The 18,204-nt window shown below is 44.3% G+C and overlaps 3 protein-coding genes across 3 annotated transcripts; 2 read left to right on the top strand and 1 right to left on the bottom strand.

Annotated features, from left to right (window-relative positions):
* Positions 1–226: 226 nt before the first annotated feature.
* Positions 227–7,174, bottom strand: faap100 (FA core complex associated protein 100). The gene is made up of 8 exons (XM_056429627.1): positions 6,907–7,174; positions 6,221–6,339; positions 5,222–6,096; positions 4,930–5,086; positions 3,905–4,844; positions 1,271–1,396; positions 688–774; positions 227–593 (listed from the first exon to the last, which is right to left on the bottom strand). The coding sequence occupies exons 1-8, from the start codon at positions 7,060–7,062 to the stop codon at positions 462–464; spliced, it is 2,592 nt and encodes an 863-aa protein (XP_056285602.1). The 5' UTR covers positions 7,063–7,174; the 3' UTR covers positions 227–461.
* Positions 7,175–7,572: 398 nt separating this feature from the next.
* Positions 7,573–9,763, top strand: birc5a (baculoviral IAP repeat containing 5a). Its single transcript, XM_056430162.1, has 4 exons — positions 7,573–7,725; positions 8,405–8,514; positions 9,272–9,389; positions 9,560–9,763. Exons 1-4 carry the CDS (start codon positions 7,618–7,620, stop codon positions 9,650–9,652), a joined length of 429 nt encoding a protein of 142 aa, XP_056286137.1. The 5' UTR covers positions 7,573–7,617; the 3' UTR covers positions 9,653–9,763.
* A 608-nt stretch (positions 9,764–10,371) lies between these two features.
* Positions 10,372–17,379, top strand: tmem235b (transmembrane protein 235b). Its single transcript, XM_056430443.1, is given in 7 exon segments — positions 10,372–10,408; positions 10,411–10,447; positions 10,449–10,475; positions 10,477–10,529; positions 10,806–10,886; positions 11,135–11,272; positions 17,150–17,379. Coding segments are annotated over 7 exon segments (603 nt in total).
* Positions 17,380–18,204: the final 825 nt, after the last annotated feature.

Here is an 18,204-nt window from a genome sequence, read left to right on the forward strand (position 1 = left end):
TGATATTAGGAAATTCTTGGAACATTACAAGCCTCATTCAAATGTATTGACTTCTCATCGATCCACTGCAATCTAGCATTCTTCTGGAAACATGTGTAATTGTTCAGGAACCACTAATAGACAAGACTACATGTGATGTGTCGATGTAACACCGACATGTCTGACACTTTTTGGGTATTGTGAAAGTAAAACCAGCAGCAGGACAGAGTTCACCCAATCACACAGGGATGGCAGACATCTTTATTCCACCTGAGCTCGACAGTCACCTTGAGTTGAGCGTCATCGTCTGCACAGCGAGGTTGAGTCGAAGCAACAGACTTGGGTTTTGTACAATCGTAAAAATAAATTCATCTATGTGTAAAATATGACTGATGAAAAAGACCATTTATCTACATTATTTCTCACGCATCAGCTGCGAAGACGAGTTACGTAACATTGGAAGAGGCAGAGGAGAGACTGTGTTACATTATCAGGAGAGGGTTTTCTCTGAGTTCTTGGTAAACGGAGAGAAGTGATTGGGTCATCGGCCCCGTGGACACGCCCCCACCGAAGGCCCCTGAGATTCGACTTTGCCGGATCTGCTGCAACAGGCGCTGATTGACAAAGAAACACCGCCGCGGTCATTTATACTGAAACATGAAGCGTAGGCGATGGAAACGGACACATCGAAGTGGACATAGGTCTCACCTCGGCCCGCTGCAGAGCCTCTCTTAACCTTAGACTCTGGATCCTCTTTGGAGAAGCAGCTCTCTCAGGGGCCGTGTGCAGCAGAGCCTGAGTGGACACAGAGAACAGTCAGAGGTAAAGGTGTGTAACAATAGTTACAGCTGCAGAACAAGCACTGGGATTGTGTCAGGGAATTATTTAGGTTTCCATCTCATACACATGCTGACCAATGGGTGTCCAGGACTTTAAACCAAATGTCCATGACCAAACATTATGTGAAATATCGGTGTGTACATGAGTTTAAATAAATGAGACAATAGTTTAATTAAAAGAATAAATATATTTTTGGGGAGTTTTTCCTGATCCGATGTGAGGTCAAAGGTCAGGGATGTCTATGTGTACAGATTGTAAAGCCCTCTGATATTGGGCAATACAAAATAAACTGAATTGAATTAATAAAATCCGAACATTTTGATTGTGTCAATTAGCCTTCCCATAATCCTGTGTAGTTTTCAGTTTCCGGCTTTGTCCTCCTGAAAATAACATGTGGGTGCAAAGTATTACAAAAAAAGTTGCTACCGTTTCTCTGAAACTGTGTTTGTACCTGAATGCGTCGCAGCAGAGCGTGATGCAGCCCACACACTGCTGCCAGGGAAGAGCTCTCCACCAGCACCTCCACAGCCCTCAGAGGCTCCTCCCCCTTCGCCGTGGACTCCTCCCCTACATTCACCTGCAGACCAGAGAATCAGAATCAGCTTTACTGGCCACGTACGTGTGAACATACATAATATGACTCCGGTTAAACGTACACTCTCCTCGTACAAACATGTAATTTACTATATAAGAGGATAAATATGAAAACAGACATTGAAGAATAGCAACATGTACACTACCGTTCAAAAGTTTAGGGTCACTTAGAAATGTTCTTATTTTCCAAAGCACTGTTTTTTTCAATGAAGATAACATTAAATTAACCATAAATCCTCTCTACATAGTTAATGTGGTAAATGACTATTCTCTGGTGTTTAATGAAGTCTCTACAGAGGTGTGTAGAGGCCCATCTCCAGTGTTCTAATGGTACATTGTGTTATCCCCTTAGAAGACTAACGGACCCCCTTGTCTCCCAATCAAGTTCTTAGCTTGGTGACCTCCGCCCGACCGACCACCTGCGCCCTTGACCCCGTCCCGTCTCCCATTCTCCAGGCTATTGCTCCTGACCTTCTGACCTTCCTCACCCATCTTATTAACAGCTCCCTCTCAACTGGCTGTTTCCCTAACTCTCTGAAGGAGGCGAGAGTCAACCCTCTCCTGAAGAAACCCACGCTCGACCCGTCTGAAGTCAGCAACTACAGACCGGTCTCTCTTCTTCCTTTTCTCTCCAAAACTTTGGAGCGAGCTATCTTGAGCCAAGTGTCCTCCTATCTCCACAGTAACAACCTTCTTGACCCTCACCAGTCTGGATTCAAGGCCGGCCACTCGACAGAGACGGCCCTCCTTGCTGTCTCTGAGCAGCTTCACACTGCTAGAGCAGCCTCTCTCCTCTGTCCTTATCCTTCTCGACCTTTCTGCAGCATTTGACACCGTGAACCACCAGATCCTGATCTCTTCTCTTCAGGACCTGGGGATCTCAGGCACTGCACTCGCTCTTTACTCTTCCTACCTTAAAGACCGCACCTACCGGGTAACTTGGAGAGGATCTGTGTCTGATCCTTGTCCTCTCACTACTGGGGTTCCTCAAGGCTCCGTCCTGGGTCCCTCCTCTTCTCTCTGTACACAAATTCTCTCGGCTCTGTCATTCGTTCGCATGGCTTCTCCTACCATAGCTATGCTGATGACACCCAACTGATCTTCTCGTTTCCACCGTCCGAAACACAGGTGGCGGCACGAATCTCTGCCTGTCTGACTGACATCTCTCAGTGGATGTCTGCTCACCACCTGAAGATCAACCCTGACAAGACTGAGCTACTATTCCTTCCAGGAAAGGCTCCCCACCCACGACCTGACTATCACCTTCAACAGCTCTGTGTTGGCCCCTACCGGACTGCCAGGGACCTCGGGCTGACACTCGACAGTCAACTCTCCATGACGGCCAACATCGCTGCGACGACGCGTTCCTGTAGGTACATGCTGCACAACATCAGGAGAATACGTCCTCTTCTTACTCAGAAGGCGGCGCAGGTTCTGATCCAGGCTCTGGTCATTTCACGCCTCGACTACTGCAACTCCCTCCTGGCTGGTCTACCCGCTAAGGCCATCCGACCTCTGCAGCTCATCCAGAATGCAGCAGCTCGACTGGTCTTCAGCCTCCCGAAATTCACCCACACCACTCCGCTCCTCCGCTCTCTCCACTGGTTACCGGTGGCTGCTCGCATCCGCTTCAAAACACTGGTCCTGGCGTACCGTGCTCTAGACGGATCGGGCCCCGTCTACATCCGGGATATGGTCACACCGTACACCCCGGCACGTTCGCTCCGCTCTGCAACAGCCAACCGACTTGTGACTCCTGCACCTCGAGCTAATCACTCGAAATCCAGACTGTTTGCTGTCCTGGCTCCTCAGTGGTGGAACGAGCTCCCCACTGACATCAGGACAGCAGAAAGTCTCTACATCTTCCGTCGGAGACTGAAAACACACCTTTTCCGACTATATCTGGATTAAAACACAGATTAGCACTTCAGTGGCACTTAGATAGCACTTACTTATGGTACTTTTGTAGTTCGACTATGTTGAGGAAATGTTACTTCCTGTATTCTTGTTGTTCTTAGTTTGTACTCTAGGTTGAAATGCACTTATTGTAAGTCGCTTTGGATAAAAGCGTCTGCTAAATGACATGTAATGTAAATGTAATGTAGAAAACCCTTGAAAACCCTTTTTATGTGAGCGCAGCTGAAAACAGTTATGCTAGTGAGAGAAGCTATAAAACTGGCCTTCCTTTGAGCCACAAGTTTGAAGAACATTAATATTTACAATAAATATCATTATTTCTAACCTTGTCAATGTCTTGATTATATTTTCTATTAATTTTGCAATTCATTGAGAAATAAAAGTGTGAGTTTTCATGGAAAACACAAAATTGTCTGGGTGACCCCAAACTTTTGAACAGTAGTGTATAAAAACAACAACAGTGGCAATGAATTGGAGAAGTTAGTGTAGAAAGAAAGAAAGTAGCGATAGAGCAGCTAGAGCAATACCAGATAAATAAATAAATTCTCAATGCGCCGCCGGATCTTTCTTTTACCTCTTTGGCGGTCAGTTGGACCGCGTGTCCGTTTGGATCGTGCCCACGGACCACCGAGCCGCCGCCGCCGGGTGCGACGTGGTCTCCTCGGCGTCCGGCTGCGACGCCTCCGGGCGCGTCAGACAACAGCCACTCCAGCAGAGAGAGGCCCACGTTGAGAGCGGCCGCCTTCGAGGAGCCCCGAGTGTCCAGATCAGAGCCTTTCGCCGCCAGAGCGTCCCTCAGCAACTCTGACGACACCCGAACGCTCGCTGAATGCCGCCCTCTCTCTCTCTCTCTCTCCCCTCCTCCTCCCCCTCTTCCGCTGCTAACCCTTCGTGCTCTTAAAAAAGCGTCTACGGCGTCTGTCGCGTTGTGGGATTGCGACGCGGCCTTCCCGTGGGTGCTGATGGGACTACACACCTGCAGGGCGTGCAGCCAGTCCACCGTCAGCGTGCTCAAGGGCAGACTGACGCAACTGATCCGCGGGCCGGGGAGGTGCTCGGCGTCCTCGCCCAGGAGGCCGCCGAGCGAGAAGACGAGCGAGCAGCTCACCGTCACGGGGAAGGACGCTTCGCCCGCAGCTGCTAGAGGCAGCGACGCCTCGAACGTCTCACCTGGAGGCAGACTGTGGAACGGGAAGGAGGCGCTCGAGGAGGAGCTGCGCGTCCCTGCGCCGGGAGGACGGGACAGAGGCAGCACGGCGATGCTCAGCGTCCAGCCGCGCTCCAAGACGTACGGACTTGAATTCTCCAGGACGCACGTCAGGTTCAGGGAGTCTCGTTGGAGTAATCGGCTCCAGCTGGCCGTGGCGCGACATCTGATCGGCTTCTCCTGGCTGGGAAGACGCTCTTCGGTGTTTGTGCCGCCGGCCAGCAGCAGGAAGCTGATGTTGAGCACCTGATTCAGGCGCCTCAGGATTTGATTTTGGGATTTGATGGCAGTTTTCAGCACTGATGCTCTAAAGGGAAGCAAGAAAAATCACATCGATAAATCAACAGAAACACAATATTCACGACATTAAAGTGGACGTGTGTCGGGCATACCTTTCACAGACGTCTCCGATAGCGGACAGGAGGTCCCTGACACTGCGGCCCCCCCGTGTGGAAGGCCCCCCGGGCAATCCTGCATCCTCTCTTTCCACAGGTACGGTAATCCTCTGGAGCTGCCCTCTAACCGACAGTCCCAGCAGCTGAACTTCCCCTGAAAGCAATTAACAACAAAATATACAAGTTTAGTCTCAAGAATTTCAGTGTGGCGAGTAAAATGGGGAAAGGAGGATCACGGCCTGCTGGTCGACTTGAAGCGAGACAGCTCCTCTTCGCTCGGCCCGCTTACCTGCAGTGTTGCGTGTCGGCTCAGCCAAGGCGACGACTCTGCACACGTTCAAGCTGGCGGGGCTTCGGAGGGCGGCGGCCACGCCGGATGTCTCTACGTCGCCTCCGTGGCCGTCCCTCTCCGACGAGACCTCCGATAGATCCAGCGCCAGCAGGTCGGACCCGGTGCTGTAGTACAGACGCGTTGCATCCACACAGCCACACATCACAGGCCCCTGTACGCACCCCTCAATAAAAACGGTTCTGTTGCCCCCTCCTCCCTTCTCTGATTTTATCAACACAACTCTCCCTCGTTCACCCACCGCCACCAAACACCGCGCATGTCCCGGACCAGCGTCCGTGGCACCGCCGGACACTCCGATAAACGCGACGGGCTGCTCGAGGCTGTGGAGGACTTTGAGCCGCGGCGCTGGGGGCCGCAGAGGGAGGAAACACAGGCAGCCGTCCGGCAGGCCGCAAAGGACGACGGGCGACTTGGCGAGGGCGGCGTCGATCCCAAACAGAAGTTTGAAGAGGACCGGCTCGAGGCACAAGTGGCCGTCGCCGCCTACGCCGCTTACTTCCGGCGTGGACGGGGGAGATGGCGGCGCTGCAACAGCACTGGAATGGACGCAAATCAGCAGAGGCCTCCTTCTCATGCCCGTCTTTCCCGCGGTGTCGCCTGAGACAAGCGGTAGACTGAGTGAACGCAGCATCTCGTAGTTTGAGGATCTGTAAAGAGTCAAGATCCAGGACGCGTCTCTCTGAGATAGAGTCAGGAGGACGGAGCCGACGAGGAGCAGCGATAACACGCCTTCTTCTGGAACCGCGAGAAACTCAGGGGACATTTTCACTTCAGCTGGACTGGAGGACGCGTCAGCCGGGGAGCTTGGAGCTCTGCAGAGGTGAAAGGTCACATTAAACATAATTGTATGTACAAATGGGTAATAATTCATGGATTTGGACTACGTATGCACTGGAGGAACTCTATTTTATCGACTAGCCACACGAGGGTTCATACCTGGATGACAGAAATTGTGAGCCGACACAATAAACTCCGCTGCTACAGGCCACGTAGAGGAACTGCTGGTCATGACTCTGAAGTATGTCAGTAACGGGTCCAGGACACTCGATGACAGCCTGCAAGAATACAAGACATGTCAGTCAAACACAGGAAATGTAAACAGCTTCTTCAGTCAGGCCATCAGGCTGCTGAACAAGGACTGAGACCCTCATTAACACTACACACCAGAACATATTCTGTGAATATCTATGGCCATGGTGTATATTTTATTACATTGTTTATATATATATATATTGTATATATATATTGTATGTATATACATATATATATATATATAGTCTCAAAAAAGTGTATATTTTATTACATTGTTTTATATATATATATTGCCATGATGTATATTCTATTACATTGTTTTATATATATATTGTTAATACTTTCTTCTTTTTTTTGTGTGGATATTGTATAGTTTATTCTCATTCTTATTCTTTTTTTAGTCTGCTACTGCTGTCGGGTGTTTTGCACATAAGAATTTCACGAACCGATTATACTTGTATAAAAGGGGATGTGACAATAAAAACTTGAAACTTGAAACTTGAAACATGTACAGCCATCTTAAGTAATTATCTAGCTTTGCAGTTTACCTGGGATGCAGTAAGACGTATTATTATTCTTATTATTATTACCGTGAGTTTTCTTTCCTGGGAACTGAAGACATAGATCTGGTCGTTGCCAGTGCAGAGGAACACATCTGTACCAAAGCTACACTTGAGCCTCGGTGTGCGTGATGATCCCGAACAGCCAAACTCTGCCCAAGTCTCAACCGCACACCGTCCTTCCATAGCCAGACCGAAAAGAAGAAAACGGACTAGTCTGCGTATGTGACGTTAAGCACCCTGTTATCTTAGTGAGAGGTAGAGAGATAGAACATGTGGACGAGACTGCACGAGCTACTCTTGGACCCGGTTGTTGACAGGACACAGTCACAAAATTCCGCGCGTCCCGGTTTAGACCAATAACAGTCAAGAACTACATTACCCATGATGCCATACGCTGCATGTGGGTTTGGTGTTTGTATTCTTTCTGGATGCAGAGAAGAAAGGTATATCAATTAAATGTATTCTACCTTCTTCGGAAAACAATTAGATTTTTTTTTAAAGTGTAGATTGGTCCTTTTTGGGGGGGTTTTAGCGCCAGTAAAAGTTAACCGTAAAAAAGTTGTCCGGTTGGAGGACCGGTGTCGATCGGGTAACCCACGAAGAAGAATATACGAGGTCTCGTGGTTTCCATCAGCCAATCAAAAGAGTCGATCTGAACATTCGCCAACATTTGAAAACACCCTTTAGCTTGTGGCTTCAGTTGGTGAATCCACTGACAGTGTGTGAACTCTTCGTACAATGGAGCTTTTAAACGAAGAGGACATGAAAATGTACATTTATGAGAACAGACTGAAGACCTTCGAGGGCTGGCCGTTTGACGAAGGCTGCTCGTGTACCCCGGAGAACGTGAGTGGACGTTTCACACGGTTTTGACGACGCGGGCCTCGTAGCTAATAGTTAGCTCGAGCTAAAGTAAGAAATCTCGTATTTAGGTGTAACACGTTTGTCACCCTACCTGGGTTTAGCTTCAACTGTTCCGCCTGTAAGTTATATCATCTTGATATTTATGTCATATGTGTGTGTATATGTATGTATGTGTGTGTGTGTGTGTATATGTATGTGTGTGTGTGTGTGTGTTTGTATATGTATGTATGTATATATATATATATGTGTTTGTATATGTATGTATATATATATGTGTGTTTGTATATGTATGTATGTATGTATATATATATATATATGTGTTTGTATATGTATATATATATGTGTGTTTGTGTTTTTTTTTCTTACAGACCATACAAGAAAACATACAATAATCACAATAATCTAGAACTAGATGCAGCTTTTGCTTGGAAAATGACTGAACTGATTTATGAATCATCAAAATGTTTATTGAATTAATAGTGTATCTCTGGTTATCCTGTTTATTTCAGTTAGGACATTTTTGCTTAGTAATACAAACCTGTATTAAGTGGTTGTTGATTAATTTTCAGTCTATCAGCTCCTCATTTGAAGCTGCACATACAGCTACAATAACATCTCTATATTGTTTTCATGTGTCCTGTCTGTTGATTTGTTTCTCTAGATGGCCAAAGCTGGCTTCGTTCACACGCCTTCAGGGAACAGCCCCGACGTCGCCATGTGTTTCTTCTGCCTCAAAGAGCTGGAGGGCTGGGAGCCGGAGGACGACCCACAGTAAGATAATCACATCGTTATACTCATGGATCACAAATGCCAGTAAAAAGGACGGGGGATGTATGCAGCATCCTTTCTTTATTAATTTAAGTTCATCTTTATTTATCTAAATGTAAAATGTGACTCAGCAGGTTAGAAACACAATTAGCTCATGGCGAGGCGATGGCACAAGAAAATTACAAAACCGTATCGCAGAATAATAAAGTAGTTTCTAAAGGGAAATAATTTTATCAGTATGCATATGATTAAAGTGATTTTATATTAGTGGGCTTTTGTGAGTGTTTATAACAAAGACTGTCCAAAGGAAATTAAATGTCCCTTTTTTATTCTGGGTCAACTGCCAAAATTACTGAATTACATGCAATGCAATAGCATCTTATTTTTTTATTTTAGGCCTGCCTGTAAATCTTACTGTGTGGGAGATGTGGTGGTAGAAGTGAAAGACAAAATATACTTTACAATTGACAAAAAGCTCTCAACATCATGTAATTTAACATGTTGCAAAGCATATGTCCTTTTTTAAATATCCTCCTTTTGGTGAGTTTACTTTGGACCCCTGATCTGTTTCCACTTTAAATTTGTATATGATGTGTATAATTGTGTTTGTGTTATTATACCAGCTGTTTCAGAAAATAAATGACATGCTAAGGGATTACACACACACACACGTGCGTGTGCGTGTGCGTGTGCATGTGTGTGGTCCTCATCATTAGAGACCGTATTGGTCCTCTCACTCTTCCCCTCTCCTCGTTGGTAGGAAGGAGCACGCGTCTCATTCGCCGTCCTGCCAATTCATCGCCCTGAAGAAGAAAGTAGAAGAGCTGACTGTGGAGGAATTACTCAAACTGCAGAAGGAGAGGCAGAAGTCGATCATTGTACGTTGTTCTGGGAAATGACTGCTTTACATAATTTAATAAGTGGGCTATTTAATTAACCTCTAACTGCTAATATACTTTTCCGTACGTAACGGTTCTTTCATCTTTTTGTTTTTCCATCCACGTGAGAACATTGCGTCTCATTCAGATTTTTGTTCCTCCCCCTGCAGATCAAATGCTGCAACGAGCCCCTCAAGAAGTTTGAAGAGGCAGCAAAACTGAGAAAAGCGGATATCATCAAGACGATCATGGGCGAAGACTGAGAGAGCGATGGCTGTTTGTCACTGAACATATTTACATGTTTCCTTTTATGTCTTTATCTTCTAATGTGTCTTGCGGTCTGTTTTTACTCATTAAAACTGTTCTTTCTAGTTGCCTGGATTTGTTATTTGAGGGGGATGGGAAATGCACTAATGTCAATAATCTAGGTGAATCTGAACATACATTCAGCTGGCAAGAGGAAAGCTGCACAACCCGTTCACTCAACGTCTGGCGTTTATTTTTACTATGAATCTTTGGAGGTGGTGTTCAGACTTGGTCTGTCCCGTGGTGCTCCTTCACCAACTGTGACAATGGTCAAATATATGATCCTCGTTCTGACTCTTGGTTAAAGCTCAGCGTCCTTCATGTCTGGTATTGCATCCTGCATAAAGTGTCCAGCTTGTCAGTTATTGAATATGATGTCCACCATGTCTTGTATATCCTCCCTTTAGGATACACGCCTCTCTACTCTAGTTCCTCCCAGACCGAAGCTGCTGCCCTGTGGCTTCATGCATTCAGTCCGGGATAAGACCTCCACCTCCACCTGCTCTACCCTTTAGATTATAATGACCGCCTCACCCTCGGATGACTCCAGTCTATATTGCCTCTCTGTATTGCGCATCTCGTAATGAGCGCGTCCACGTTTTGAAGGAGCAGCGACACTAGAAACCCTCGTGCGCGCGCCAGAGAGAACGCGGGGAATCACGCGTCTCCGTGCGGGATGAAGCTCACTTTTGGCGCTCTGGTGGTCGCAGCCGGAGTTTCGCTTTTTTGGCGACTTCCCTCGGCACCGAATATTGACATCATCCAGAAGAATCCTCTGAATGAGTGACCTGGAGGACCTGAGCTCCCACTCGGGACTGTAGAGCATCTACGAAGGTATAGAGAGAGACTCCCTAGTCCTCAACTTTCATAAAGATGTAAACGTCACTGCGCTATTTAATCATTAATTAATAATTAATTAATTTAGATGTGGGTGCTTTTGATTGTCCTTCCCTTTCTTCCCCCTGAAGGGTTATTTGGGAGTTTTTCCTGATCCGATGTGAGGTTTTGGGGCAGGGATGTCTATGTGTACAGATTGTAAAGCACTCCGAGACTAATTTGTGAAATTGGGCGATACAAATAAACTGAATTGAATTGAATTGTGACCTCCAGATGGGAAGATGCACGTGGACTCTATCGACTCTTTCACAGCCGACTCCTCCAGGTACTCTGAGACCGAGCTGCACATGCTGTGTGAGTCACACACACACACACACACACACACATTCTGAAAATCAAGTTTTAGTGTCAATCAGAATCAGGTTTTATTGGCCAAGTAAGTTTGCACAAACAAGGAATTTGGCTTGGTAAAGTGACTCAGTGTGCTTACACAAAATATACATCACAACACAATACAATACGAAACAAAAACAAGCCATAACTCTCATTGCCAAGATCCATACATCCTGTGTGTGTGTGTGTGTGTGTGTGTGTGTACACAGGTATGCACCGGGCTATAGTGCTGGTGCTTCCCTGCAGCCTGGTCCTGATGCTGTCTGGTGGGATCTGTGGCTTGGTGAGCTCCATGGCTCGGAGCCCGGTGCTCCTCACCCGCACGGCCTGCTACTTCTTCACCTGCAGTAAGACCAGGTCCAGTTCCTTATTCCCTGGGGTTTGGTGTGTGTGTGTGGGGGGGGGGGGGGGGGTCATGCTCTCCATCTTCATTTCTAGAGGAATCCATTAAAACAAAAACCATACCGCCCAGTGGCTCTCATTACCAGTAGGGAGTTATGGACCACTGTCCAGGAGACAACGCTGCTTGTGTCACATTTAACATTAAATTGCCAGTAGGTTGGAGAAAAGAGGCGAATGAAAAATGACGTATATATAATAAATAATGTCACCGTAAGTGACCCTTTCCCCCCGGAGGCTTTTAGAGGTGGTATAAAGGACTCCATTGTTGTGACACACCTGCTGTGAGGGACACTCAGAAATAGTCTGACACAAAGTCATTCAAGTCAGATGATATAGTCTAAGACGTTATTAATAGATGGTGACATGCATAACAAGCCAGGCTCCTTTTGTGAGTCTTTGATGAGGAGGCTGCAACATGGCACTTTAATTATATCTTTAACTGCCTGTGCCCACCAAGGGGCTAGTGTTTAGGGACGAGTGTTTAGGGACTAGTGTGTACAGAACCTCGGGCCCTGCTTCTGCAACTGACGTTTCTAAAATAGCAAGTAAATACTTGAATACTTGAATAAACACAGAAGCAGGATGATCGTACGCCAGAGGAGGGAAAGATGGAGGTTTTTTATGGTTCAGCTTAGAAAATGGTCCCAATCAGTGTGTCTGTGATTTACGGCGGGACCCCTCCACTCGGACGACATTTAATGCACTGATTATATTACAGAGGGGGGAAGTGGAACACCGGAAAGGTGCAATTTATACGGCTGACGTGTGGCAGTAAAGCGAGGCCGCGTGGTTAATTTGTGCAGGCGAGAACACTGTGTGCGGGGCCCGAAGTCGACCTCGCTCATAGTTATCGACCTCGTGTGGCCAGAGGGACTGACGTTTATCACCGCCGCGCAAGACTGATTGGCTGTTAGGACCGGCCATATTGGTTAAGTATGCATGAAGGGGAAAGTGTGGGTGTGGATGTGTGTGTGTGTGTGTGTGTGTGTGTGTGTAGCTCTTGCATCTGTTACATCCTGTACTCAGTCGGATGGGTTATGAGAGCTTTTATTGGCCTGTGGGGAGGCACAACAGGGAAGTAAATTAGCTTTTGGAAACGGTTGCTTCCCTAAATGTGCGTCTCTCTTACGTTCTGGTTTTCATTTCATATCGTCTTCAATAACACTCGATATGTCCTCCTGAAACGTGCACGTGAACCGACCTGGTGGTTCAGGTAGGATATAGAATATAAGTAGTGCAACTAAACAGACAAGATATAGAAAATATATATATTTATAAATATATATTTATATATTTATCAATACATATATATTTTTATATTTAAAAATGAATTATTTGATATATTTATGTTTATATATATTTATAAATATGTGTATATATATTTTTATATATATATTTAAAAATAGAATATTTGATATATATATTTATAAATAAATATATATATTTATATATATATATATATGAATACATTATTTGATTATATACAGGACTGTCTCAGAAAATTAGAATATTGTGATGAAGTTCTTTATTTTCTGTAATGCAATTAAAAAAACAAAAATGTCATGCATTCTGGATTCATTACAAATCAACTGAAATATTGCAAGCCTTTTATTCTGATTTATTGCTGATTATGGCTTACAGTTTAAGAAAACTCAAATATCCTATCTCTAAATATTAGAATATCATGAAAAAGTATACTAGTAGGGTATTAAACAAATCACTTGAATTGTCTAATTAACTCGAAACACCTGCAAGGGTTTCCTGAGCCTTGACAAACACTCAGCTGTTATAAATCTTTTTTTACTTGGTCTGAGGAAATATTAAAATTTTATGAGATAGGATTTTAGAGTTTTCTTAAGCTGTAAGCCATAATCAGCAATATTAAAAGAATAAAAGGCTTGCAATATTTCAGTTGATTTGTAATGAATCCAGAATGCATGACATTTTTGTTTTTTTAATTGCATTACAGAAAATAAAGAACTTTATCACAATATTCTAATTTTCTGAGACAGTCCTGTATATATATTTGTATATATTTATATATTTATATATATACAGTGTATATATATATATATATATATTTATATGTGTCTTTGAGAAGGGGCTCAAATCATTATCACAATCTACATTGCATTACATGTCATTTATCTATTTGTTGATTTGTTGACGCTTGTCATGATGTGACAAGTTAACACATTAAACGAAATTTGATCAACTAATAGGGAGTTTAACATTTTTTTTTGCAATCAGCAATACAATCCTATATCGGACCATCACGGTTACAGAAAAACAATATTTTATTTTTTGCGTCATTATTTTTGAGTCACACTGTCCTTTGAAGCGGCGTGCCGCTCACCGAGCTGTGAAACAGATTCTGTGACTGTGTTAACGGGACAGTTAGATCACATTTAACCACGTCAGCTCTATTAAGTTAACCTGTTTGCGGTAATGGAGTTATCGGTGTGAACATCCTGAACATCTCTCTCCGGCGCCTTATGACCTCTAACAAGAGAACCTCGTGATGGAGGAACACTTTAAAAAGACGCCTCGTGTTCTCCTTTTAATACGAGGGACGACGGCTTGAATCAGATCCGCTTGAAGTCTCTTGTGAACCTCCAAGCTGCAGGCATCGCTTCATTTGTTGTCCCATTGTTGAACCATACACACACATATAGTGTGTGTATATATACAGGACTGTCTCAGAAAATTAGAATATTGTGATGAAGTTCTTTATTTTCTGCAATGCAATTAAAAAAACAAAAATGTCATGCATTCTGGATTCATTACAAATCAACTGAAATATTGCAAGCCTTTTATTCTTTTAATATTGCTGATTATGGTTTACAGCTTAAGAAAACTCAAATATTCTATCTCTAAATATTAGAATATCATGAAAAAGTATACTAGTAGGGTATTAAACAAATCACTTGAATTGTCTAATTAACTCGAAACACCTGCAAGGGTTTCCTGAGCCTTGACAAACACTCAGCTGTTATAAATCTTTTTTTTACTTGGTCTGAGGAAATATTAAAATTTTATGAGATAGGATTTTAGAGTTTTCTTAAGCTGTAAGCCATAATCAGCAATATTAAAAGAATAAAAGGCTTGCAATATTTCAGTTGATTTGTAATGAATCCAGAATGCATGACATTTTTGTTTTTTTAATTGCATTACAGAAAATAAAGAACTTCATCACAATATTCTAATTTTCTGAGACAGTCCTGTATATAGGGTATATATCTATATTTATTGAATTAGCACTCCCTGTTCATGCTTTATTTTCCGTCTTTCTACTAATGATGCAACTTCTTTTCCTCGCCGCCCATTAAAAGCCTAATGGCTGTGAGCCTGGGCCCCTGCAGGGCCCTTCACCTGCTCACCTCTCAGGCTAATGGCCTTTCGGAGGAAGCAGTAGTATTATTATCATCATGGCAGTACATCGGGCTGCCATTAGTTTAGCAGGTATTGATCAACCAAAAAATGATTTTTGGATAAACTAAAGAACAAGTTATGGGAAATCGCAGAAGGATTTTGGTCCCATGAGGAATATTAAGGGTGAAATGCACCAAAACTCCAATAGTTGTTGAGATATTTCACCCAAAAACCATAAAATGGCACCTCAAAGTCAGGGGACCGTCAACATCGTGAGGCTTCATCTTCATCAACCATAAATGTCTGCTTAACATTTATATGCGACCCATACGATAGTTCTCGAGATATTCTATATATATATATATATATACACTGCTCAAAAAAATTAAAGGAACAATTTGAAAACGTATAATCTCAATGTGAAAATAAATTATGTTGGATATCTACACTGATATGGACAGTTTAATGTCTTAGGAATGAAAGGATGCCACATCTTTGATGGAAATAAAAGTTTTCAGCCTACAGAGGACTCAATTTTATAGACACCCCGAAAATCAAAGTGAAAAAATGATGTGGCAGGCTAGTCCATTTTGCCAAAATTAAATTTCTGCAACTCAAAATGCTTCTCAATATCTTGTGTGGCCCCCACGTGCTTGTATGCATGCTTGACAACGTTGCGGCATGCTCCTAATGAGACGACGGATGGTGTCTTGTGGGATGTCCTCCCAGATCTGTCTAAGGGCATCAGTGAACTCCTGTAAAGTCTGAGGAGCAACCTGGCGGCGTCTGATGGACCGAAACATAATGTCCCAGAGGTGTTCTATCGGGTTTAGGTCAGGTGATCGTGAGGGCCATTCAATTGTCTCAATTTCTTCATCCTCCAGGTACTGCCTGCATACCCTTGCCACATGGGCATTGTCGTGCATCAGGAGGAACCCAGGACCTACTGCACCAGCGTAGGGTCTGACCATGGGTTCAAGGATTTCATCCCGATACCTAATGGCAGTTAGACTGCCGTTCTCTAGCCTGTAGAGGTTTGTGTGTCCCTCCATGGATATGCCTCCCCAGACCATCACTGACCCACCACCAAACCGATCATGCTGAACAATGTTGCAGGCAGCATAGCGTTCTCCTTGGCTTCTCCAGACCCTTTCACGTCTATCACAGGTGCTCAGGGTGAACCTGTGAACATCTGTGAAAAGCACAGGGCGCCAGTGGCGGACAAGCCAATTCTGGTGTTCTATAGCAAATGCCAATCGAGCTCCACGGTGCTGGGCAGTGAGCACAGGGCACACTACAGGACGTCGCGCCCTGAGGCCACCCTCATGAAGTCTGTTTCTGACTGTTTGGGCAGAGACATTCACACCAGTGGCCTGCTGGAGGTCATTCTGTAGGGCTCGGCCAGTGCTCAACCTGTTCCTCCTTGCACAAAGCAGCAGATATCGGTCCTGCTGATGGGTTGAGGACCTTCTTCGGCCCTGTCCAGCTCTCCTAGAGTAACTGCCTGTCTCCTGGAATCTCCTCCATGTTCTGGAGATTGTGCTGGGAGACACATCAAATCTCCTTGCAACGGCACGCGTGGATGTGCCTTCCTGGAGGAGTTGGACAATCTGTGCAACTTCTGTAGGGTTAAGAAATGGCCTCATGCTCCCAGTAGAGATAATGACTCTAGCTAAAGCCAACACTGATGGAAGAACCAGTCAAAGCGATCAAGAGGGAGAAACTTGAAATGGCCTCCACATGCAAAACCAGTCCTATTTTGGGGGTCGTCTCATTGTTGCCCCTCTAGTGCACCTGTTGTTAATTCCATCAACACCAATGCAGCTGAAACTGATTAACAACCCCCTCTGCTACTTAACTGATCAGATAATTATCAAAAAAGTGCAATTGAATTCATGCCATACTCTGATAAAAAAGTGTTCCTTTAATTTTTTTGAGCAGTGTATATATATATATATATATATATATATATATACGTTTACGGAGCGGTTGTGTGTGTTTATTATGTGTCTCTGTTTGTGAGTCTCTCTGCATAGAAATGAGACTTCCACCGCGCCCTCCTCCTCCTCCTCCTCCTCAGAGCTCGTATAGCACCTCGGGGTGCGATTGTAATAAAAGGATTATCAGTCCCGCCGTTGGCTCCCCTCGCATCCCCTCAGCGAGCCACACAATGAAACTGCGTTTCCAATAGCAACACTGTGAAACTTGTGAGGACTGTGTGGGTTTGTGACTACTGTGCAAGCGGACGACATACGTCAAGTGTGTGTTTCCTGTCTCACAATATGAGATTTTGGAAGCGCCACGATGATGTTTATCGCTGGTTGGTAATCGATGAGCTCCCAGCAGGATGTTCTCTCTTTATAACGGCTGCTGCACGATGACTCGGGTGTCTGTGGACGTAAACATGAATAAATATAACATTTTAAACTGTGCCGTGCGTCTCCCTCCAGGCCTGCTGACCCTGTGCGGCGTGAGTCTCTACATGGTCTACTCGTACCGGGCCCTGGCGGAGACGGAGAGGTTGGTGGGGCCCGAGGGTCTGGCCTACGTTCACACCTCCTTCGGCTGGTCTCTGGGTCTGGCGTGGCTCTCGTACGGCCTGGAGCTCCTCGCCGGCGTCTTGCTGCTCGTGGCTGCACGACGGGCCGAGCTGCAGCGCGGCAGTCCCACCAGGACCTGACGCAGCGGCGCCAACGTGTGGATCTGAACGGTGCCGAGCTGCATGGGGTTAACGACTATATCTGGACACTTTTATACATGTGAAAGGTATAAATGTTGCACTATAATGTTTTTTGGCTGTTTTTAAAAGAGTTGTTTCTATGTTTAATGTCCTTTAACTGCTTTCAGTGGCAATCTGATGATTCACATGTGACTGCGACGAATGGTGCCCTCCTGTGGTTATAATTGAAGTGACTCTTTAAATCCACCATCAGTTCTCTGGTATGGACAGAAAATGAATTAAGTATAAATAAATGAATACATAAATGCATGAATAAATACAGGAATAAATAAATAAATGCTTAAATAAATGTATAAATACAGAAATAAATAAATACATGCGTAAATAAATAAATGAATACAGGAATAAATAAATATAAGTTATACCTAAATAAATGTATTTCTACATTTCTGTATTTCTTCATTTATTTATGCGTGACATTTATGTCTTATGCAAATGAGCATACAAGGACATTTATTTATACATTCATTTAAGCATTTATTTATTTATTCCTATATTTATTCATTTATTTATACTTAATTCTTTTTCTTTCCTCAATTCTCTTGACCGTGTTTATTGTCATATAGAAAATGTTATGTGCCAAACTAAAAACTGAGGGCTCACACTTTAACGTTATTTCATGATACTTTGAATCCATAGATAGTTTTTCATCCTCACAACATTTGGTACTGTCTTAATGCAGATTATTTCTTGTACATTATGTGTGTTGCTTGTGAACTTGCAGTGTTGGAGCACTATAAGTGAAAGTGTTGTTTGCATCGTAAC

This window comes from Pseudoliparis swirei, chromosome 13 (genome assembly GCF_029220125.1).
Source record: "Pseudoliparis swirei isolate HS2019 ecotype Mariana Trench chromosome 13, NWPU_hadal_v1, whole genome shotgun sequence".
In the NCBI taxonomy this organism is placed as follows: Eukaryota; Metazoa; Chordata; class Actinopteri; order Perciformes; family Liparidae; genus Pseudoliparis; species Pseudoliparis swirei.